The following is a 25,008-nucleotide window of genomic DNA, read 5'->3' as shown; positions in this document are numbered from 1 at the left end:
ATGGCTGTTGTTCAAGAGCAGAAACAGAGCTCCTCTTATCTACCTCCTAAGGTCCTCTCTCTCTCTCTCTCTCTCTCTCTCTCTCTCAGGTAAGTGTATGGTTTTGCTTGTAAGCTGAGTATGTGACTGTTCAATAATGGTTTGCAGATTAAGAGGGGAAGACTACCAAAGAACACAGAAAAGCTGTTCATGAAAAAATCTTCATGTCTCAAACTGATAACTGCAAACAATGTGAGAAACACTATACTCTGTGTTCTTTTTTTTCTTTCTTTTTCTTATTTCCCATTTCATGTTCTCTATTTATACTTATTCCTTTTGTGGGTTTTTTTCCCTGAATTTGAACTATACAAGGACATGGTTAGATGGGCTTGCTAGAAAGTTTTGAAATTTACTAAATGTGCACAGAGAATGGTGCTAATCTGTTCTAGTTATAGAGGCATTCCCAAATGTGTTTAGACCACAGTTTGGCATAGTTTTGGACAATTTCATGGACATGAGTCGTGGTGGAGCTAGAAAAATATACCTGGGGCACCGTAGACAATATAAAAATTAAAAGTTGAAGCTCATATTTAGACAAAATATCAATATTGATTGATAAAAGTTTTGTTCATTACAATGACAATTACAGTTGTCATCGATTTTTTCATTTTTCATTTTGAAATCGTTGCATGATAATTTTATTATGAAAACTGTCTTGCTCAGTATATTGAATCAAACAATTGTTCATCCATCGATCTTTCATTCTATTGCGTAATCAATTTTTCACAATATTCATTTAAAGCAGGAAAACACATGAGAGGTGGAAAATGTAATGACTGTTTTAGTAGCATTTAAGTAAAATATTTGAAGCCTTGAAGAGTGTATACACAATGCTTTTCTTCCAAATAGTTAGAGAGGGGGCACGTGGCTCCTCCACTGGGAATGAGCCTTTTTCAGCAACCAAAGACTTCCTCCAAACCACAAGTTTTTTTGTTCATTGTCTCCAATTTTGATGATTGAAAAGGAAAAAACAAACTGTTTCTGAAAGTGGACTGCCCAAGACTTCAAACTATGTACAGTGAGTATGGGGTGGTGTCTGTTTCCTTTGTTTATGTAGTAGAAAACTGTTTTGTTTTGTTTTTTTGTTTTTTTTTGTGATACTCTAGTCCTACATATGGAAGCCTTAGTGTGATTTCAAACCCACTCTGGGTCAAATATTTGGTTGAACTTGAACTGGCCAACATTTTCTCATTTCTTCAATTGTTTGTAGATGAATAGATGGTATTTTTCTTTCTTTGTCAATAGATTCAAATGCTGAATTAACTAACACATTTTCAAATTCATACAGGTAGTTAATGCTAATGCCATTAACTCTGAAAGGTCAGTGAGTGTATTCTAATTACTTCTTAATCTGTTATTACTCAGTTATTTTTTTGTCTTATTAAGTAACACTGGAATCTCAATCTTTAAACAGTCATAAACGAAAGAGAGCCACAGTGGGTGACTTGTATGAAACTTCGGCAGCTCGGATTTCTGCTCTGGAAAGAGCAAAGGAGGTTCAAGCAAACCTAGCAGCTGAGTTCCCTTCTACACACAAAGTTATGCTCCCATCACATGTTTCTGGAGGATTCTGGCTTGTAAGTAAAGCCTCACTCTCTTCACAAGTATTCAATATATGAAGGCATTGACTACTAGGATGATTAATTTATATGCATTTACCTTTTGAGTTGGCAGGGTCTTCCTAGGAAATTCTGTTGTGACCATTTGCCAAAGCAAGATACAATGTTTGTTTTGGAAGATAAAGGTGGGGAAGAATACCCAACGAAATATCTTTGGGAGAAGGTGGGACTGAGTGGTGGATGGAGAGGGTTCTCCATTGCTCACAAGTTAGTGGAGGGAGATGTTGTAGTTTTCCATCTAGTCACTCCTTCCAAATTTAAGGTAAATGATTGAAGCTTCTTGAAATGTTTGTGGATATTTCGTTTAATATTCTCAAAATTGTTTGGTTGCAAGTGTTACTATGCTCCATTTAGTTAAGATTGGTGAATTGCCTAAAACGGTTGATCATTGGTTTGCAAACTAAATCTTTAAGGCAAAGCTATTCTCAAAGTAGAGTGTATAAAAAAGTAGATGATATGAAGGTTCGGAAAGGATAGGACTAATTTGGTTGGGTTAGATTTTTTGAGTATTTCATATTCTTCTTAAATTTTGATGGGGTTGCTCTTGAATGGAGATTTGAAGGTTCTTAATGCTTCTTCTTGAATGAAGCCCTTGCATGTGGGTTGTCGAGCATAGATTATAGTTATTTTTGCTTTGAGATACTACTTCTGAATGCATATGAACCACTTCATGCATTTGCTCCGTATTTGTTTAGGTGTATATTGTTAAAGCAAATGGTTCTGATGATCTGGATTGCGCTCTAGGCCTTATCCAATTAGATGCTTGCATCAACCAAAGTAATACCTGTAAGTTGTTTCAAGATTCACCGAGTTATTTTTCTAAATGCTTGAAGTCATAAATTTTACTTTCTTTGACTCCCATCTGTCATTTCATTATTTAAATCATGCAGCTGATATTACTGCATATGAAAGAGAAGAAAATAAGAATTTGGAACCTATTCCAGAGGACAGTCAAGAAAATATTCAAAAGAACAACACAATAGCCTGTAATACAAAAACGGGTCCAATATCAGATCACTCTGAAAATGAAAGTGAAGGTCTTGGTTCTGATGTTATGGATGGAATTAGACTTTCAGAGTCTGTTGTCACTTTTGAAGAAGTTAAATGCATGGAGAACTTCAATGTTCTTGTCAATGGTTTAATCATAAATTCCGAGTTTACGAAACACCTTCTGACCAAGTACCATGAGCTTTGCTGCAGTCAAAAGTCATTCCTTCATGACCATCTTCTTGAGGGTCTGAACTGCAAACTGGCTGCTGGAGTAATTTCCGAGACAATCAACATTGCAGATGCCATTCGATCCTGCAAGATCACTACCTCAGAAGGCTATTTTTCCACTTGGGATAAGACTTTGAAAGCCTTTGAGGAGTTAGGCATGAATGTCGGCTTCCTGCGTACCCGGCTGGACCAGCTTGTAAGTCTTGCTTCCAAATCAAAAAGGTGTAAAGAGGCTAGAATTGAAAGGGACCAAGCAGAGGAGGGGATGAGAGCCTTGGAAGCAAAGCTTTTGGAAGTAAAAGAGACCATAAATAGGCTTGACTCTGAGATTGAGACTATAAATGTGAGTTCAGAGAAGATTGAGCTTATGTTCCGAGAAGTGGCTAATGCCCCTTGGTGATGGCAAACTTCAATGCCTCTTTTTCTTTTTCTTTTTTGGCATACCTCAAGCTTCATTATATAGTCCAAGAACTAGAAATGTGCCAAAGCTGCATGATGAAGAACCGTTTTGTGTCAAGAGCATTCAGCTTTTTTGTGGTGTTCCATGCACATCAGTTGACAATCTTTTGTATAGGAGTGTTGTACTCCAGCAATGTAGTTTATCCTTTTCTGAGATTTTGAGTAACTTAACAATAGAATTATGATCATTAGAGGGATGAGTAGGTACCAAGCAGGGAGGATTATTGTACCTTCTGGTTCTCTCTTTTGTTATTTCTAGTTAAATTATATTGGACAATATGATATAGAAGTATAGAACCAATTGACCAAATATCATTTTCTCTCACACACAAACACAGTCACTCATACACAAGAAGTTGATGTCATCTTAAAAGTTTAAACACATAGCGGGTTTTTATTGGGCTGTCCTACCACTTCAGCATATTGAGGTGGTAGGACTTTCCCACCCAAGTTTTATTCCAGACCAAAAGAAGTCAGATGACTCAGATGTGTCTTTCTCTCCCCCAAAGGAATGCAATCAGTTGCTTCTATTGAGATCAAAATATGTGAACAAAGGAATGCTTGGGAAGTTACATTTCCACTTGTATAATGCATATATGTAACTAAAATGGCTTCAAGGACCATGTTCATGCATGATCACATTCATAGCAACATGTTAGGACAACTGGTTGTAATTAAGTAATAATTAATTGATCTGACCAAAAAGTAATAATTTATCTTCTGGAAGAAAAAAAAAATGTTGGCCAAAAAAAATGCTCTGTGCCAAAGTGAAGAGCTAGAGCATGATGAAAAAATGTTATACCCATCTGCCCACATGCAGGATCGAACTACAGACCTTCAGTTTACAAGACTGACGCTCTACCACTGAGCTATACGGGCACTTATGGTTGCTTTTTCTTTTTTGATTAATTTTACCTTTATAGTCTTAGTGAATTCCGCACAAAGTCAGAAATAAAAAAAAAGAGAAAAGAAATTCAGCTCAATGTTCAGTCCACCTTCTTATTAGAGAAAATAACAATGCTTGGAAAATAAATACTTGAGATTACTGACTAATTCTTTCTAACTTGAGACTAAATTCGAGAAAATAAGAGTAATAAGATTCAAATTTGAAGCCATTTTATTTACTCAATTGATTTCTCAAAATAAGAAAAAAGAATTGTTTTTATTTTTTGAGCGTAAATAAGATTACAATTTTTTTAATTTTAACAAAAAGGAGAAGAATGGGGAAAAAAATGAAAATATAGTAAGAAGAAAGATTTTTTTAAATGGAAAACATAAGTCTTTTTCATTACATAAAACCAGCGGCAGATTCAGGAAATTAGTCCAGGAGGGCTTCTAAATATTTTTTTTAAAAGATAAAAATAACAAAGATAATAAAAACTATGGTTAAATACAAAAATGGTCTACGAATTTTACAATGATTCTCAATTTGGTTTACTAATTATAAAAAGTGTTAATTTGGTCCACAAATTTTTCAAGTTGTACCAAAACAGTACAAACATTAACTTCCATAAAAAAAAAAAAAAAAAAGTTAACGGAAACTAGTCATGTGCATAGCATGTGACTACATTTTTAAGAAAATTTCAGTTTGTTCATCATATTTTCATGTGACCACAGCCGTCAATTTTTTGATAAAAATTAATGTTTTTTACTGTTTTGGTACAACTTAGAAAGTTTATAGACCAAATTGACACTTTTTTATAGTTAGTAGACCAAATTAAGAATCAATATAAAATTCATGAACCATTTTTATATTTAACCCTAAAAACTATATAGCATTACAATTACCACAAAAATTCAAATATCTTATTTATAAAGTTCATACTTCATACTTACATTTATAATTGGCCTCTACAAGTTTTCATATTTTGAAATTTTTTCATGGTTGTATCATTATCAATCTCCTCCAAAATATCATTATCTATGTATACAACCATGTTATCGCTCAGCCACTCATCACTCATCCAATTGCGCAACCTACCATATTTCAAGTTAATTATAATTGTCAAAAAGCCTAAACAGTGCACATGGCCTAATCATATAAATTGCAACTACTTGCAAGTCAATTATCAAAACCTACGATATTTCAAGAAACAATATGTTATTGTAAATGTCTTCTTTACATAAGTACAATAAGATTTGAGTTTTACATGTAATTGTAGTACTATAAGTAGGTTTTATGATATATGTATATGTATATAACTATATATGTAAAGTTAACACTCTTTTATAAAGAGGGCTGCTATTTGCACACTTTTTTTTTTTTTGCACACATTTTTCTCTTACACACCTTCTATTATTTTTTAAAATGTAAAATGTCTCCTTAACACACCCCTCTCATTACCAAAATACCCTCAATCTCATTAATCTTACTAAGTTTCTCTTACACACCTCACCCAATCTATTCAAACAATATACACCCACTCAATCCTTTCAGACAATACACACCCCCACCTCTAACCTCACACCCACTCAATCCTAGCCAAGAACACATAGTCATAGCCATTGTTGTCAACACCATAGTTATGTCTTAAGTTAAATTATTTTGATTCATATGCAAATCTAGGTTATTTTTTTATCAAATTTAAATTGGTTAATCCATTTCAAGACCTATTTTTTTCTGTTTGAGATAATTTGGAGTGCGGGTTTTCTGGATTTCAAGATTGAAATTTCGGGTTTGAGTTATAGGGTTTCGCAGGTCGTTCTGCACTGGTCTACTGAACATTTCGGTTTCGTTCGGTAGTTTACTACCGAATGAAATCGAAATATTCGGTAGACCAGTGCTGAACGACCTGCGAATCCGAAAATGAATAACCAGAAAATTCACTCTTGCACTCTAAATAACCTCACTTGAAATCATCGCAAACAGACGAGAAAGGTATTAGGATTGATTAACCAATTTAAATTAGATAAGAAAACATTAGATTTACATTCAAATCCAAAAATTTTAGGTTAGAGCATATCTCCAACTTCCAATAGCTATGGTGGAGAGAGGATGCATGAGCGGCGATGAAGGCGGGATGTGGGTGTTGGCAATTTTGGGATGGAGGTGGGGTCACGAGTGGAGTGTGTTTTGGTTGTGGTTGGAGATGAGGTTGAGGGTGGGGTGTGTAAGAAGAGTTTTTTTTTTTTTTTTTTTTTTAAATGATGCAGATTGTCCTTTAAGGTAATTTCTCTTTATGTCAATTAAGTAATTTCACAAAATAAATTAGTAGAAGTGTGCAAAAAAAAAAAAAAAAAAGATGTGCAAATAGCAACTCTCTTTATAAATTACAATCCTACTACATGGGCTTTTGATCATTTATTAGAGGGGGCTTTGTTGTCATTTAATAAATATACACACACAAAAAAAAAAAAAACTAGTTAAAAGTGAGTGGGGGCTTAGCGCCCTTGGTCCTTAATTGGATCAGCCCCTGCATAAAACATAAACCCAATTACAGAGTAACAGAGCTCATAAAATTAAAAACTAAAAACCATAAATAATTTTTTTTCCAGTTTTTAATTTTATTTTATGTATTTTGTTTCATTTCTTCATCACAAATCTCATATCACATCGTCTCCATCCTTTCTCCCATGTATTTTCTCTATATTTCTTTAATTAAATGAAACTAAAAACCAAAAACATATAAATATTAGCAAAGAGACCCTAAGAAAATAAAATACTCGCACCTAAAATTTTTGAAAGAGCTATAAAAGCAGACGTTATTTTGTTCTTTAGTTGGCCTGTAAATTAATTTATGCATTTTGTGATGATTCAACCCAAACCTTTTATTTCAAGTGCTATTAATTAATAAGGCCAACATGTATAATTGACAATTATAAAATGCAATTAACTAACAAATGCAATGCAGAATGAATCCGATCTATTATCAAGTTTATCAAAAGGCGACAAATTGATTGGCAAATATTTGCCAATCATCCTACAATTATATAATATTTCTATTTCATCGCTCATGATTTAGGATTTAGATTCAAAATTTTAGAAAAAAATGTCTCGCAATTGCCAAACAAATCATAAAATGAGATGCTGAATTCAGAAGAACTTATTTTATTGATTAATCTATTGGACTAATTAAGCATCAAGATCGAATTGAAAATGGATAGAAATTATATATTCTAGTCACATATTTTTCTAGAAGTTCTTCTTGCGCTTGTACATGCAGTCATACTCATGGCTCATGCATGTGTTGGAGGTTTCTTTGGAGGATGTGTCCTTGGAGGAGTATAGTCCCCCCCCAACTCATCTTCCCAATCTGAATTTTGTGTTGGAGGACTCCTTGGAGGGTGTGTCCTTGGAGGAGTATAGTCCAACCCAAACTCATCTTCACCATCTGAATTTTGTGTTGGAGGACTCTTTGGAGGGTGTGTCCTTGGAGGAGTATAGTCCCCCCCAAACTCATCTTCACCAACTGAATTTTCTGTTGGAGGACTCTTTGGAGGGTGTGTCCTTGGAGGAGTATAGTCCCTCCCAAACTCATCTTCACCATCTGAATTTTGTGTTGGAGGACTCTTTGGAGGGTGTGTCCTTGGAGGAGTATAGTCCCCCCCAAGCTCATCTTCACCATCTGAATTTTGTGTTGGAGGACTCCTTGGAGGGTGTGTCCTTGGAGGAGTACTATAGTCCCCCCCAAACTCATCTTCACCATCTGAACTACTACTTCTTCTTAATGAAGGGGGCACAGGGGAGTAATGTGGTGGATGCGCACTTGGAGGAGGATAATCGTCCTCAAAGTCATCAACATCGCCATACAAAGTGTGTTTTTCTTCACCTTGTTCCTGTAATATTTGACAATATTCATTTGTAAACCTTAAAATTTGAAGGAAAAAGTTTAAGAAAACAATTATATTATAAAATTATTTGTACCACATTTTTTTATAATATATTAAAACACATTTTTAATAGAGATGAAATTCACTTGTATTAGTAGGTCTCATCTTTATTAGAAATGTGATATCAACGTGATACATCTAACATTACTTGAGTTGTAATCTTTTTTTTACTCACGTAGATATTTTCTTGGTCAGTTATTATAGATCTCTCAAAGCTTGCTAAGCGAATTCCTGGGCAAAATAATATGATTTAATATATAACACAATAAAATATATATATATATATAAAGCTGAAAATAATTAAGATCGATCCTGCTATGTATATATGCTCATCATGATCAGATGTTGGCTACATTAATTACCTTCAACATTATGGAGGTTAAGGAACAATTGCAAGAGAACAACGGAGGCAAATGTGCAAAGCATGGCACTTGAGTTTCTCATGACTCCAGGCCCCAATTCCAGATTTGTTCTAGCTTTGCAAGCTTGAGAAGTATGGTACGTTTAAGCACAGGGTATATATACACTGACACACACCTATGTATCATGTATGTATGAATGCACCCAAAGACTGTTTCTTGATATTGCGTAAACCGTAATTAATTAAATTGATTACTTTCCTTTTTTCATATATATATTTTTTAATGGAAAGATTACATTCCATATATGGGATAGAGGGATTTAAGAACGAATTTGGTTTTACTTTTACCAACAAAAAAAATAGAAGAATGAATTTGGAACCAAATTAACGTAATAATTTTTTACTTTCCTATTTTTTATTTTATTTTTATGGAAAGATTGTAATCCAGGGAAGGAGGGATTGTAATGATATAAATTAAAATATATTTTACTTTCCTCAATTAAAACATATAAGTTTCTAGATATAAGGGTCTCCAAAGATTAGTTTTTGATATAAATTTTATAGAAAATTAGGATTAAATATCAAATCTCAATAATTTTTTGGTATAGCATGAAGACCATATAATTAATATTTCAATTGAACTACTAAATTTAAATGTAGTTTTTTAGATTAGGTCACAAATATGTTGGCCCCTTTGATTTGAGCATTTTTCATATGACATTTTTGTCCTTTGGCCCACATATGATGAGTGTTAGTTAAAATTTATAAGGTTTTGACAAAATTACCCTTGAGTCTTTTATATTATCTTGAAAATTTGCTAATGTAGTCTCAACTTCACATTTAGTTGTGACTGTACGACACTCACAACTTCAAATTTAGTTGTGACTGAACGACAGTCACATATAAGTTGTGAGACAGTCACAGTTAAGTTGTGACTTAATTGAATTATTTTTAGAGAAATTATACTACAATATAGTACAAATAGAGGTCAAAACAATACTTTTACTCAAAATAATACATAGTATAAAGGTGTGAGTTGTCTCTTTCAATTTACCAAGACAGTCACTGTTAAGTTGTGACTGGATTGATTTTTTTTAATACATTATAGTATAAATTAATGTAATATTTGTGATGTAATATTATTATTATTATTTTTTATTGTAGTGGCATGTGAATAATATTTGTAAATTTTAATACCTTTTACTTTATTATTTTGTTTGACTTTTCAACTAGTACCTAATTTAAAATGCTATTTAATTTTGGTATATAAATTAAAAAGTTATTAAAATTTAGTAGTTAAAATCAATGGACTTTAAATTTTATGCCATTTTGAATTATAATTAATTTTGATCCTTTGACTACATATACTGATATACACATTGGATCCAACTTTTGACTATTGATTGTGCAAATTTTTAAGATTTTAATTATTTATCAATTAATATCCATAATTTTAGATGATTGATTATAATTTGCATAATGACTTATTTATAGCAGCTCTAGTTAAAAAAAAAAAAAACATATTTCACATTTATTTCCCTGATTTAGTTTAAATTTGCCTATTTCAAATTTCAAAATTTTTCAAACGTAAGTGAAAAACCTATAAGTTAAAGGAGGTGATTCTGGCACTCCATTTTTCTCTTTCTATACTTCTTCTATTTTATAAATATTTATCATATTTTTTTATTACTTTAATTTCCTAATCTACCGTTCATATCTGACTCAAAAGGCATTTAATTTTCTCTCTTATAAATGTAGGTCGGTCTTCTTCTCCAAATAGTACAGCACAATGTGCTATAGTCTATAGGCTTTAATGCTAACACTAACGCTGATCTGATTAATGCTGCCTATAAAGAAAAAACCCAAGTACATAAATCTATATGTTCACTCCCATCTGGAAACGCAACAATATTATAACGCACAAAAGATTTTAGTGTTTTCAGTTGTTTTTGTACCTTTTTTTTTTTCTACAAACTAGTTTCTTGGCTTTTATAAAACTCACTTTAGATTGTTTTTTTTTTTTCATGCACCCACATGGATGTTTTGTTGGCCAGTTGTTGTAGATCTTTCTACTCCTGCAAGGCGAATTCCTGTGCAAATATTAATATATTGAACAATTAGATATAATCTAATATAAAGCTAAAGATTAATAAGTATATATGTATGCTGATCATGATTAGATAGATATATTTTGGCTACGTAACCTTCAACATTATTGAGGTGAAGGAACAAGAGCACAAGGGAGACAAATGTGAAAAGCGTGGCACTTGAGTTTCTCATGATCACATGCCCCGATTTTAGATTTGTTCAAAGCTTGATGCTTGTGCATGTATATATAATGTGGGGAACCATAATAACTTGGTACGACTAATTCCTTGGGATGGAAAGATTAATTACAATCCATTTGGGATGGAGGGATTTAAAAGAAAGAATCTGGTTTTAGAAAAAATAAAGGAAAAGAAGAATAAATTTGGATCTCTACGATATGCTTTTTTAAAGAACGTATTCAATACTGGATAAATGTGTGTATTATAAATGAATAGGAAAGGACTAAACATGTGAAATGACTAGGATTACCTAGCTGGCTAGCTCTTACAAGTACTTCTTTCATATACCCAAAATAATTTCTTTCGTATACAAAAGATTTTATGTGACCGTAACATCATAATGCAGTGTGATCAATATATTCATTTATATGCATGTATAATTTAAAAAAAAAAAAATTAAATTTTATAATTGTAAATATTAATGCATGTATACATATACATATATCATACAACTATGTGATTTTACGATTACATATTATTCCCTTATACAAGTGCGTGTGGGAATAAATCTTGAATGAAGAAGTCTGACCACATATATTATACGATCACTTAATGATATAATACTATATGTTCTATTTATTTTAAAAGACCGTAAGCTTTACTTGAAACGAGAACACATATAATTGTAACATTTCACAAAAAATCTCAAGTAGTTCCTGAATAAAATTTACGTTAGTAAAACAATATACATGGCAGCTTAGCTATTAAAGAATTTTGTACAAGTAGTTCCTGAATAAAGGCCACGTTACAAGTGAAACGCGCCACGTCCATAGCTCCTACCACGCGTAACACTGCATGCAACACAGCCTTCAACAACCCCAACACCCAACATTTAAAAGTCTCGATCTCCTTCCTTCTTCTTCACAGATAACCCAAAACAAAAACCACTACTCTTTCTTCTTTCACCATCATCATCTAAACAGTACACCCAAAAGCACACAATGTCGGCCACTCACCCTTTCGTCCCCGGCGAGCCAACCCAGACCGGAACAGCCCTCCTGGAGACGGCGACCTCCGCGATCCAATCCTTCGGCCCCATCAACAAAATCCACCAGCACCTCTGCGCCTTCCACTTCTACTCCCACGACATGACCCGACAGGTGGAGGCCCACCACTTCTGTGCCCACCAGAACGAGGAGATGAGACAGTGCCTCATCTACTCGGGCCCCGAGCCCGATGCTAAGCTGATCGGGCTCGAGTATATAGTTTCCGAGACCCTATTCCTCACACTACCCGACGACGAGAAGCGGCTCTGGCACTCGCACGAGTACGAGGTGAAGAGCGGGGTGCTGTTCATGCCCGGGGTCCCGGCTCCCGTGCAGCGCCAGGACCTGGAGAAAGTGTGCAAGACGTACGGGAAGGTTTTCCATTTCTGGCAGGTGGATAGGGGGGACAATCTTCCGGTGGGGCTGCCGCAGCTGATGATGGCTCTGACCCGGGACGGCCAGCTTTATGAGGAGATGGCGAAGACCGTGGAGGAGAGGTATGGAGTCAGTTTTGAGGAGGAGAGGGTGAAGAGGAAGTATATGAGTGGGCCCCAGCACGGGGTGCATCCCATGGCCAATGGCGGAGGGAAGGGGCTTGTGGTGGAGCTCAGGGAGACCCAGTGTAAGCCTGTGGCTTCTGTTCCCAGGGTCTTTGTTTGACTGTTTGAGAGAATGTGTGTTTATATCAAGAATCTGTAGTTTGGCAAGTGACATGACATTGGTCCTTACTAGTTGTATGTTTTAATGTAATTTTGTGGATAAACTATACTAGTTGCTTGGTTTAATTCTAGGATTTTCATGTTTTGTGATCTTGACCTTCCATCTTAAAAACAAAAAAAAAATGTTTTTCAGATGAAAGAATTTATATTTCAAAGTAGAGATAATTACACGTTGGTCTATTTATTATTTCATAATTTTTGTGTTGGTCCACAAAATTTTTTTAAGTGCCAAATGAACTAACGTGGGGAGCACATGAAAGTGCAGAAGGGAGAGAGGACATGAAATCACCGATTTACCGATTTGCCTCTCTATGTACGCCTCACGTGACAAAACTTAACAGGCCTGTTTGGGGTATCATTTGGCACTTCAAAAAATTCATGAACTAACACGGAAATTATAAAATAATAAGTGGACTAACAAGTCTAACATGTAATTATCTCTTCAAAGTAGGATTTCTAGAGTCTTCTCTAGAGTGGATGTTCCTATTCCTTAAGTACATGTCCAAGTGGTCAGGCTGAATGATGAATATAAGAAGTGCTGTGATCAAAGCTTTTTATCAATTAAAAAATTAACAGATCCAAAACCCTCCTGATTTAATTAATGATGCAAAAGAGGGCAGTAACTATAATTCAATGTATATAGCTCATATTTAGCCATATATGACAGACGATAAAAAAAGTATTTTGCAGTTGCTGTATACCTGCACCACCACCTTCACCTTCTTCTAGCCATATATATATATATATATATATATATATATATATATATTTTTGGCCAAATACAACCACAGATTTGCTTGTCAAAACTGATCAAATTTTCTACTAGTTTTGAAGTGGTGTATGGCTTGTATCTGTATTGTCAATATTTTTGGCTAGGCTTGTTGGACAAGAGCTGAACAGAGCTGCAAATAGTATCGGTGCCCTTCAATTTTCTTTCTTACTCGAATACTTATTGTTCAGAAAAGAAGGAAAATATGTCTGGGAAGCAACAGAACAACATCTGCTCATAATCTTGCTGTTTGTTTCCCATAGGATGGATCAATGCAAACAACAACCTGTAACATTTTTGTTGCCAGGAAAAGAGTATTTAGGGGCAAGTTGAATGGCAGCAATGACCACAATGAGAGTGAGATAAAGAGAGAGCAGAAGACATACCTTCCCTACACTTTTACCAGAATGAAGATACTCGACAGCATCTGCAATGGAATGGACACCCAAAAATTGTTTTGGGTCTAAAGAAACCTGTAAAAATGAAGGCATACAATCAAGGAATACCAATCACTTAAGTCCAAGAAGTCCTTGGATAAGAACTATAGTAAATCAGCGGGTGTCTTGTTTAGGTGAGTGAAAAGGGTGACCAATCACAACTTTCATGCTGAAGAAAAAAAGCATATGCTCATCTATCATGTTAAAACTGGTAAATAAATGAAAAATGTGCCTTGGCATAACCAATAACCATAGATTAAAGAAAGCATCAGCTTAGAAAGGAACTCCAAAAAACATGCACACACACATATACATATATATTTTTATTTATACATTACCTTCAGCTTTCCCATAGAGAAAAGATGAAATAATTTATCCAGATGTTCTTGCCAGAAGCGACTGTATTGCACTAGGAAGAAACCAGCCTGAAAACATTAGCATTGTTAAATCAACCAGTTTGCTATATAATGATGAATCCACCTACACTAAAAAATTTAAATATAACAAACTAAATTAGAATCAGACATGCTAAAACAAATATATTTCAATGTAGAATCAGATCTCAAAACTAGGATGATGAATGTGACAAAACATAGTGTGGGATCTATCATCGAAACAGATCAATGAGTGGGTGTACTAATGACCCAATAATAGTATCCCAGTACCAAAAACAGTTGAATGCGAGAATACATAAGGGGGATAAAATGAGGATGGAGTGATGGCTATGTATATGAGGACCAATTTAGTATTTAGCAGCTACATACCACAGTTTGGCTTTTCGCTAAAAGCTTCTCGCAAAGTCCGGGGTAGTTTGATGGCTTCCACCCATGCTCTCCTTGATACTGAGACCAGAATGAATCATCTCATTGGAATAAACCAAAACCACCAATATCAATCCCAAGAAGACAAGAAATAATTAAATTGAAATACTAGTTCTCACTGACATTCAGGGCACCATATGATTGAACTAAAACCAGATCCAGTTATATACAAATTTAAATAAACAAGAAAACTACCAATAAAACCAGGTCCTTAATGTGTGTTTGATTGGTACAGAATTTTGATCACTAAATTCCTTCATGTGACCATAAAACAAAAGTTTTTACCATTTTACCAAGATGATGGAGAGCTAGATTAAAATTGTAAGTAAACCAAACCATGAAGCCAAACCGAAAAAAGAAAGGGATCAAATTTATAGCTTATTTCAGTTTTTCTATTCAAACAGCATGTCAAGTGTCAAGAAAGATCATCATAACGTAATGATGTTTGAGCTTGCTTTAAATAAACCACCTGAGAAATCATTCCGATCACTATGAGTCTTCCATAAACTGCCAGAGCATTCAAGCACAAATCGAACATGTGACCACCAACAGACTCATAGATAATGTCAACACCTTTTGGAAACTCCTCCTTTAGAACCTGGAAAATTAAAAGTTATCAACATCTACGACTTTGAACTTAAATGACTTAGAATAAAATGTATTGCATTGCTCCTAAAATTAAATCAGGTTCAAGAGCATTTAGTTCTTACTGTAACTGTTCCTTTATCCATTCAACATATACGTGTGCGGGTCCATGTTATAAAGTAACACTCCAAATAGTCCAATTTAAATTGGAAGAGTAAGGGATTACACAAGTGTGTTGAACTTTCATGAGTGTTACAGACTGCATTCTAAAACCAATTTCAGTGATGATATAATTGGACAATGAAGGTAAACTAACAAAAAATGAAAAGGAAAATCATACAAGCAGATGAGTCAAGGTTACTTCAAGAAAATGGGAGAACTAGACTCCACATTACCCAGTAACAGATCATGATAGGCTTCGAGAAATTCTATAATCTAATACCAAGTGTATCACAAGCCTTCTTACTTTTTGCAACTTGGATTTTGGAGTCAGTGAATTATGCTAATATTAAAAAACATACATGCACATGCTTTAAATTAGATATTAATCTGAAGAGGCTTTGAAATTAAAACCAAACAATCAATATAAGCAGATGTAGTCAAATACTCAATTTTATTAGCTGGAATCTGGATTAATTGACATGTTGCATCACAATAATGAAGTCATGGGAGGCTACAGCTTCCCATTCCACCAAATACAACTATAGAAACAATTTAACAAAATAACAGGGAAAGATTTAAAAGACGTACAGTTTTGATATCTTCAGCTTTATAGTCTATGACTCGATCAACCCCCCATTCTTTCAAAAGCTTTGCCTTGTCCTTTCCTCCACAAGTTGCAACCACGGTATTTCCAGCTAGTTTTGCAAGCTGTGCATATATCACCTCCCAATTAATAGTTTTTTTTGTCATAAAAAATTAGAAACAAATACAATTGGGGACCAGAATTTCTTAATGGAGAATGGGGAGAAGGTAGGAACAAATTTGACTATAAAAGACAGCTAAAAGTAATGTTTGAGCAAACAAAAACAAAACATTAGAAAATGATAGGCAATCCTTCAGAAAATGCCTGAAAGACGCACCAACATTTCGGTCTATATTCACCAAAATTTTGGAGAGTTTTCAGGAGTCGATGGAGAAAATGAGGCTTTTGCCTCAGATTTCCAATGACACCAAAATTTGCCATCATTCTGGTGAAATCATATACCCTCCACCCCTAATCAGTGTTAGTGGTTTGAACACCTGAAATGGCGGTATGTTGGTCCACATTTTAAACACTGAGTGCACTGCACTCACAAACAGTCATATACCCTATGGAATCAAACAAAAAAGCATGCATGTAATAAAGAGCTATTTCCACATTTGAAAGCAAACCTGGACTGCAAATTGTCCAGTCCCTCCAGCAGCAGCAGTAACAAGAACTACTTTTCCAGAGTCCATTTGTCCCGCCTAAAAAATTCATGATGAAATTCTTTCAGACAAGTAGAAATGCGGTGTCTCAGTGAATAATCTAATACAAACTATTAAAACCAATGAAGGCTACAAAACAAAGAATATAATACACAATGGCTAGAAAATTATTCCAAAAATCGACATGAAGTTATCATTCTGAATGTGACCACCAGGGAATCAGCTAAGGAAATAATATGAAACTCTGGTACACAGCACAAACACGCACACACACACAACACATATACATTACACGCATTTTACCTTTTCTAGAGCAATTGATGCTGTCAGTCCAGAAGTAAGCATAGCAACAACTTCTGGATCTGGTCTTTCCACAGGAAGGATGTATTTTGAAGGCACCTAACTCAAGTGAAAAACTCAGCATTAATTAAACTAGTGATTGATGTTAAATAAAGATAAAAGATGTTGACAAATATAATAGAATCATTTGGTGTAATGATTAAGTGGACACTTGGAAACATTCATGACATTAAAAATGAAAGGATTTCTCACTAAACATTGAAAAAAATATTCTCCAGATAGTGTACCATCACGAATTCAGCATAACTTCCAAAATTTATGACTGCAGCAGGAGTACCAATTTTGAAGTTAGTGACAGATTCCCCTACTGCTGCAATTATCCCAACAGACTGCAACAGTGTGTCATGTTTATCAACTAGGCATCATATAGATAATAATAACTTTGTAAATAACAGTCAACTGCATGAGTGATTGTAGAATGTCAAAAATTATATCGTCCTGCACCTCAAACCCAGCATCAAATGGAAGAGGAGGGCCAAGGCCTTTGCTGCTTCCACTGAAATAACGTCCTGAGCTGAAATTTACCTGCCAATAATAAGTCCTTGTTAGAGTATATATTGATATGAGAGAGAGAGAGAGAGAGAGAGAGAAAGTAGAATTTACTCTACAAAAAAGAGGCAAAAATCCTCAATAACATTATACTTGGTAACAATCATCACAGTATAGAAAAAGAAAGACCAGAAATCTTGAGACTCCTTACTTTCTTAGATCTTTCCCCACCCCCAACCCATTTTAATCTACACGAGCATCCCTTCTCTGTACAATTAGCAGTTTTTCCCGTCATAGAAGGTGATAAGTCCCCCAACCACAGAATTTATGTGTTTAACTAATGTTGATGTTGTGGAGTAATTCAGTCTATATGTCAAGACTCTATTGCCAGTCATGGACAATTGCCAGTCTTGTGTCCATGCAAAAGAAACTTACATAGACTGCTAGAGACTTGACTAAATCCAGTTAGAAAATAAGAAAGGATATGACAATAGGGAGGGAAATCCCTAAGAACAAGCTACTCAAGCCTCTGAGGTCCAGAATAGCTCAGGTTTTGTATCCGCATTCCATTTCCTCAATAATAATAATACTCTGGATGAAGTGATCATGGACTAATAATAACTCCAAAATGTAGCGAGAAGCTTGTGTTATCTAAAAGCTAAGCTACAAAATCCCAAATTTGGACATCATAATTTATACAATTTATTAGAAGAACTTCAGGTCAGATGAAAATGAGCCTGAGCAAATAACTATATGCCTTATCTTTTGTTCATTAGAATAACCATTGTGCCAGTGCCTCAGGCAGCTGGTCACCCAGTTGATCACCAAGTTCAGTCCAGTTCTAAACACTAGTCAGATAATTTAGACTTCATTAAAATAAGCTGAATATCATAAAATGAAGAAGGGCGATACATGTTAGCCAATACAAATTTGGTAAAAAATAAACTATGAAAATGAAAAACTTAGGATAAATATTTCAAGGGGAGTCATAAACTTACATCACTAGCATTTACACCAGCATATATGATTTTCACAAGAACATGATGTGGTTCAATTGGTAATCTCAATGGTGTGCGCACTATGCGGGTAGCATTACGAAAATTGTGACTCAAGGTGTGAACAACTCTGAAGACAAAGAACTATGATTAACTGCCAAAATTTAATAACAAACCACTTGCCTTCTTTCGAGAGATAATTTAGGCTTGCTTCTGTGAAAATAATGATCAACAAAATACGTGAAAGATTTCAACAGATAACAAATGAAGCATGAATGGAAGAAGTTTTGGGTTACAAGACCAAAGCCATGCTTTATTGAAGAGAAACAAAATTTTATTAACACAAAAAAACAATAAGTAAAATGTGTGGATGAGGCATTCACAGCTGAATTTCAAGAAGAAAAAAAAAACATAATACTCTAATCTATCAAAAAAGTCAAAGGCATCAAAAACATCTGAGACCACAGAAGGCAAACATCACTCCACAACAGCTAGCAAATCCAGCATAATCTTTACAAAGGAAATCTCCCTAAAATCACAACCAAAGTCATACATTATGGTGAGCATTTTAGACATAAGCATATTAAAAGCAGTTAGAAAGTTGTTCTTTCAAAACATTTAGGGTCAGTTTGGTATTCTATTCAAAAACTATTTTTTGTTTTCAAAAACAAAAAAACAAGTTTTAGTCAAGAAAACGTGTTTGGTAGACCATTTTTAAAAACAGTTTTTAGAAAAAAAATTCAAAAACATGCCTCTTTTTAAAAATGATAAAACATCGTTTTTCTCTTTTTTTTTTTACACTTCTTTTTTTCTTAGATGTCATCATTTTTTAAATTTAAAAATTGTTTTCAAATTTCATACCAAACACGTTTTCAAATTTTAAAAATTGATTTTGAAAACTCACATTTTAAAAAAAAAATCTTAATTTTTGAAAAAACAATTTGAGTTGGATACCAAACGGGCCCTTAGTGATCAAAGGACATTGTAAGTCGAGCAAAAGGAAAACTGGACTACAATGAACAGATTTATGCAAAGGCTCTGGATGCAAAGCTTCATATTCAGCTTATATCAACAAAAGTAATCATTTGGCATATTTTTTTCAACAAAAGAGTTAGTGTGGAATATTCTAACATCGTTACCCAAAACATAACTTTATCCTGCATATGCAAGCCAATCAATTTGTAAATTCACATATACGATATATCCAATCATGATCACCTCAGAATTGAACTTGTATCTTCTCATAAAAGAAATGGGGGGAAAAAGAATAATGTTTCATGTATTATTACTCACAATTTCTCAAAACTTTGTGGAAGTTCAAAATTCAAAGGAACTTGTGTCGTAGCTCTCTTCCTCGAGCTTGAGGAGCGAACCAAGTATTTTGCTATTTCTGTGGGAGTCGGCCAATATTCCATGCCCCTCCGATTTGTAATCCATAGGCAGGAACCAGCTTTACTCTCATCAGTAATAAGCTCAAAAGCACCTAAAATGCACAACAGCTAAAAATCATGAGAACTTATTTTTAAAAATTTGAAAAATTAAGAAGAGTTGATCAGTCACTGATTGCATGGATTGAGCTGAGCTCCTTTATTTATGAATAAAACATGGAATTTCTTAAACCCAGAATTTTAACACTGTGGTGTAAACAAAATATTCAAGCACCAAATTCAGTGCTATGGTTCACATCCATACAAGCTAAAAGCAAGTAAAAAATGTATCCGATAGCCCTTCTGAAAGTTTTGACCTTTTCAGTACATAGACTGCAAAGAACTGTGACTTTGCAAGGTACTGACAATAGATAAGTTTTCAAAATCATCCCTCCTCCATTTTGGGGCTAAAAGACTATTGAAAAACACAAAATCATCATTGCCACTATACAACTGTTTCTTCTAATTATTTATAGGAATATTGATTTTCTTTTTTATATAGTAGGATATCGTACAGGAGACTTGAGAAAATCCTAATTATGAGGTCCAAAAATCTAATACCTATGATTAAAATTTGCCTCCACACATGATTACTAGAATTCCAAACTTCATCAGAGAAAAGATTTCACATAAATCATACCTTTCACCACCATTTCCATAGGTACAAAGCCCTCCATTAGATTAACATATTCAGTATCAATCTTTGAGCCCATTTCAGTTTCAACAAACTGCATCAAAGAAGTTGGCAATTATTTTTTACTAAAATATACCATTGAATTGGAGTCTTATTTCAGTCATAATTAAGTTACATTCTTACTTCAGGACAAAGCACATTGATGCGAATGCCTCGACGTTTGTAGGGAACAAGTGATCTAGTAAACAGAACAACACCACCTGCAAAACATTATTTTATGTTATCAATTTATATATGAAAATGGCACTAACAATATATGTAAACACACATTAGATATACTTTATGTTATCTGTATCCATCGATACTCCAAAAAAAGGTATAAACTGACCAGAAGAAGAGTTTTGACGAGGAAATCAGCAACAAAGATAGTGCAAAGAACAAACCTTTTGTGGCAGAGTAGATTGGATCAAGGTACATCGGGTAAAGACCAGAGGCAGACCCCAAATTGATAATTACGCCAGGCTTTTGCACAGCTTCCATGGTTTTAATCTGTTTGGAAAATAGTTGCTTCATGAGACAGGCTACTGTAGTCAACATTAATAAGTTCAGAAGGATAATTAACATAGAAAGCCTTTCCCTGTGGACCTCTATAATCCTCAATTAACATATATCAAATTTCAACATTATTGCCATATCCTCCCACCAGGTATAAATTCAAAAGTTTGGAAATCTGAAGCATCATCATGGGCAATATTTTTCTTTCAGATGAATTTATGATGAAATAAGAAAGATGAAGAACACCTTATCATCCACTTTCATAAGCCCAAATTAAAAGCTTTGCAAGCAAGGCTCAGACTGAACAAACAGTTGTCTAACTACTGGGAAGAAAATTGGACCACAAAAAAAGGACTATAGAATTTAGAAGCCAACCGTGCAAGACTATAGGTAATCCATGTTTCTTATAAATGGTGAAATATTCCCTTAAGTTCTAAGTATGAGGACTGTAGGATTTAAAAATTTTTTACTACTCACATAGTCTTTTAATATATTGGTCGTGTAAGGAGAGGCTTCACAACATCACTTTTCAGTCTATAACAAGTGGAGTTTATTTTCCAACCAAAAAAATATATATATATATACTCCATAATAATTCACTATACTTTTAAGAAATGGCCAAAAACAATAGAGAACCTCAAAAATGGACTGCTGAAATTGTATTTCCAAGATACCAGAAGGACCTTCATAAATCAACACATGCTAATCCTTGGTTCAAATTTTTTTGATGCAACATGGAAATGGCTATGCATTAAATACCTCGATTCCTTGGAAAGAAAGTAATACTCATTCGGAAATTGAGTCTTTGATCCTTAAAGACTACACTAGACTAAAACATCAGGAATGGCAATATATTCCCCGTCAACACTACAGACTAAACTTTGTTGGCAATGCAAATTAATAGATTTTTTATTGTTTTCGGGGAAACCCTTGGGAGGTAAATTAATATGTAGCAGAATCAGAAGCTGATATGGAAGTACATCAGCAAAACCTAGTAAAAGTTCAAAGCATACCGCAAGGCGAGTGCAATCAATGATTGCAATCAGATTCACGTGAACTGTCCGTCTCCATGAATGAGTGCCATCAGTTTGATCCTTATAGAATGGTATGGGAGTACTGATGCCCGCACTGTTAATACAGATATCCAATCCTCCAAATGTTGCTAAATGCTTCTCAAATGCAGCGGTTATAGCTCCTGTCCATGGCATAAAGAATATTGTGATTATCTGAAGGGTACCATCTAACTCCAAATTAATATAACTGTCCACATAGATAAATAAGAAGCAAACCTTTAAGTTTAAGTTCATTATTGTGAAATGCAGATACATGTAAAGATTTGTAATCACCAAAGCATGCCTAGAAAACAGAACGTTTTGCTTTTTTCTTCTTTTCTTTATATCCAAATTTTTTAATCATTGCTCAATAGACATTTATGATAATTTTCGGCCTCCTCATAGAATGTTTGGTGTTACCATGCCAAGTAAGTATGTTAAAACTTACAAGCCTTAGTTCTCAATCATAGAAATACAACAAAAAACCAAAAAATAAATTAGCCGCTCATTCCTAGGAATTATGTACAAACAGTTACACTTACCTGTATCTGTCACGTCGCATTTTTTAAACATAGCAGATGGGAAATTCAAATTGGTATGGAACTTGGCATTCTCCTTCTGAACAAGGGCTGCAACTTCCTTTCCCTTTTCTTCAGAGAAATCAACGACCGTCACAAATATTCCCTTCGCTCCAAGAGCTAAGCTAAGAGCTTTTCCTACATATCAACATCAAAAAAATCACCAATGTTTACAGCTTGTGCTCACAATCATACAGCTAAACATCTACAAGTCTTGAATATAAAATGTTTCTGCCATTGGTTAGTGATTACATTACGAGTTGAATTGGGATTGAAAGCTCCAACCCCAGCCACTGATTGGTTCCTATGCATACTAATTTCTCCATTATTTGATAATTTAATAGATTTCAAATCAACCCCAATTCTTTACAAACCAAACACAACCTGATGATGTACAAGATCACAATCCACAGCGGCTCTGCAGCTGCCATCTACCAGTTACACTTATACACAATGGTTTTCTTTTTCTTTTTTTCGTTTTTGTTTTTGACAATTGAGCTATAAAATCAATCCAATATTTACAGCAGTACTAGTCTTTTCTTGTTGAATGATGAAGCAAAAAAATTGATAGAAGAAGATAGTAATGGATGGTTTACCAATTCCAGAGGCTCCACCAGTGACCAGAGCTGATAGACCTGGTTTAAGCTCCATTTCTTTTGGGAATTTGACTGTGAAAAATGGAAGGTACTGATCTGGGGATTATCGGCTCAACTATTGAAGGCTAACAAATACGTGCCGTTTCATAGCTTTTCTCGTCATTCAAAAAGGCGCGATTCTCCCGGTAACGGACAAAAGGCAAGGCCGCCCTCGGGAGGGAGTGAAAGGTCAATTTATCCAGTTTTTACTATATCCAGAATGTCCTATCAACACTTGTCGCTTTATAAGAGGGCGTATTGGGTTTTTTGTTTTTTTTTTTGGGCATTTGGATTGGGTTCTTCAAGTACTCCTATTTTCTGTTCTATGTCAATTTGGGCCCATATATTTATAATCGTGTACAGTACACATGTTACTAGAGGCACCGGTTTGAATACAAATCATGCACTTACTACAAAAGTTTCTCTTCATTTTGTCATAACTAATTTGCAATTTTGACGTGCTTCTAACTTCTAAGTTCTAACCATGTCATTTGGAGAGTTTCTAATCCTATGAGGTACAGTTTTTTTAACAATACTCCACAGTATATCTCTATATATATTATGATCATAACTATTTTTTTTAAGATTATTATTTAATATTAACTAAATTAGAAATCATTTAATTATATTTTTTTTTGTCATATTTAATTATCAATTAAATAAACGATTTTGATAACAATTAGTTTATTATCTATTTATTTGATAACAGTTACTTAAATGATTAAATAATTTTTTATTTAATTAACTTTTTACAAATATAATATTTAAAATGTGATACAGAAACTAAACAATTTTGGCTGCAATACGGAATTGACACGAGAAGAGATAAAGACAACTAACATTCTCATACGCATATGTTGGAGATGCTTGATCTTTATATACTTATTTTTATAGTTAGTGTATGGTACTGTTTTTTCAAGTTTTCTTTTAACTTGTTCAAACTTTTTTGTTTGAAACTTTGAATGGAGAATTTAGTCTAAATAACGGTACACTAGTTTTTTCTTATTTATTGAGTAATAATATATTTTGTCCATCTATCTAAAAAACGTACACCATATTGAACGATACACTAGTTTGTTCTTATTTATTGAGTAATAATATATTTTGTCCATCTATCTAAAAAACGTACACCCATTGTTCAATATTGAAATAAGCCTCTATTTATGTGTTATTTATGAATTATTTAGTGATACTTCTTTGTACAATGTTAGAGATGTCTCAAATTCAAAATTTCTCTCTTCAAATTAAAAATAAATTAATATTAATAATACACCAAAAATGCAAAAATAGAAGGTTTATACATTGGTTATTTTTATTTTTTTCTGATTTTCTTTATTTTTTTGTATCGATCAAAAGTCTAGTCATTGACATGTATTCAAAAAGATAAAAACAAAACTTGGTTAAGATTTGAAAATTACAATTTAACCAAAAACCTATCAACCATGCTAATTGCACAACAATACAATTATGCATGTTTCATCAACATAAATTGGATGGAAAAATATGATAATGAATTTAGATTTTTTTTTTATTTGCTAAGCCTAAAGCTGAAAGTATTGTATGCATCCAAAGAACAAGTCACAGAGACAATCAACCAAGTAATTAGTAGTATATATTCATAAACCATGAGTTCCTACGTTTTTAGACAACATTGCTCCATTCAGCAGCCCAGTTTTTGATACACTGAAAGTACTGAATGCATT

At 33.9% G+C, this 25,008-nt stretch overlaps 3 protein-coding genes and 1 non-coding gene across 4 annotated transcripts; 2 read left to right on the top strand and 2 right to left on the bottom strand.

Moving 5' to 3' along the window:
* Nucleotides 1-3,276, top strand: LOC147276780 (AP2/B3-like transcriptional factor family protein). The gene is made up of 7 exons (XM_086255284.1): nucleotides 1-41; nucleotides 141-231; nucleotides 1,328-1,359; nucleotides 1,454-1,616; nucleotides 1,714-1,920; nucleotides 2,354-2,444; nucleotides 2,549-3,276. The coding sequence occupies exons 1-7, from the start codon at nucleotides 1-3 to the stop codon at nucleotides 3,274-3,276; spliced, it is 1,353 nt and encodes a 450-aa protein (XP_086111410.1).
* An 866-nt stretch (nucleotides 3,277-4,142) lies between these two features.
* Nucleotides 4,143-4,214, bottom strand: TRNAT-UGU (transfer RNA threonine (anticodon UGU)). Its single transcript has one exon. It is a non-coding gene; the product is annotated as a tRNA-Thr (tRNA).
* Nucleotides 4,215-11,656: 7,442 nt separating this feature from the next.
* Nucleotides 11,657-12,499, top strand: LOC147276778 (oil body-associated protein 1A-like). Its single transcript, XM_086255212.1, has one exon. It carries the CDS (start codon nucleotides 11,795-11,797, stop codon nucleotides 12,497-12,499), a length of 705 nt encoding a protein of 234 aa, XP_086111338.1. The 5' UTR covers nucleotides 11,657-11,794.
* Nucleotides 12,500-13,133: 634 nt separating this feature from the next.
* On the bottom strand, nucleotides 13,134-23,506 carry NQR (ARP protein (REF)). Its single transcript, XM_086253245.1, has 18 exons — nucleotides 23,267-23,506; nucleotides 22,635-22,808; nucleotides 22,054-22,235; nucleotides 20,929-21,034; nucleotides 20,669-20,745; nucleotides 20,492-20,579; nucleotides 19,718-19,907; nucleotides 18,428-18,554; nucleotides 17,385-17,465; nucleotides 17,168-17,269; nucleotides 16,884-16,979; nucleotides 16,545-16,619; nucleotides 15,921-16,040; nucleotides 15,055-15,183; nucleotides 14,529-14,606; nucleotides 14,103-14,189; nucleotides 13,714-13,800; nucleotides 13,134-13,613 (listed from the first exon to the last, which is right to left on the bottom strand). The coding sequence occupies exons 1-18, from the start codon at nucleotides 23,319-23,321 to the stop codon at nucleotides 13,563-13,565; spliced, it is 1,905 nt and encodes a 634-aa protein (XP_086109371.1). The 5' UTR covers nucleotides 23,322-23,506; the 3' UTR covers nucleotides 13,134-13,562.
* Nucleotides 23,507-25,008: the final 1,502 nt, after the last annotated feature.

This window comes from Dryas octopetala, chromosome 8 (assembly GCF_963921425.1).
Source record: "Dryas octopetala chromosome 8, drDryOcto1.1, whole genome shotgun sequence".
In the NCBI taxonomy this organism is placed as follows: Eukaryota; Viridiplantae; Streptophyta; class Magnoliopsida; order Rosales; family Rosaceae; genus Dryas; species Dryas octopetala.
The sequence above is the reverse complement of the archived record's forward strand: the minus strand, read 5'-3'. Positions and strand labels throughout refer to the sequence as shown.

Excerpts from the sequence above, each read along its gene's own strand:
- LOC147276780 (XM_086255284.1), top strand. The coding sequence starts at position 1 with ATGGCTGTTGTTCAAGAGCAGAAACAGAGCTCCTCTTATCT. Across the intron at positions 1,617-1,713 it reads TTTCTGGAGGATTCTGGCTT|GGTCTTCCTAGGAAATTCTG; the intron begins GTAAGTAAAGCC and ends TTGAGTTGGCAG. Across the intron at positions 1,921-2,353 it reads TCACTCCTTCCAAATTTAAG|GTGTATATTGTTAAAGCAAA; the intron begins GTAAATGATTGA and ends GTATTTGTTTAG.
- NQR (XM_086253245.1), bottom strand. The coding sequence starts at position 23,321 with ATGGAGCTTAAACCAGGTCTATCAGCTCTGGTCACTGGTGGAGCCTCT. Across the intron at positions 16,041-16,544 it reads CTGGACAATTTGCAGTCCAG|CTTGCAAAACTAGCTGGAAA; the intron begins GTTTGCTTTCAA and ends ATATATGCACAG. Across the intron at positions 15,184-15,920 it reads AAGCTGAAGATATCAAAACT|GTTCTAAAGGAGGAGTTTCC; the intron begins GTACGTCTTTTA and ends TTAATTTTCCAG.
- LOC147276778 (XM_086255212.1), top strand. The coding sequence starts at position 11,795 with ATGTCGGCCACTCACCCTTTCGTCCCCGGCGAGCCAACCCAGACCGGA.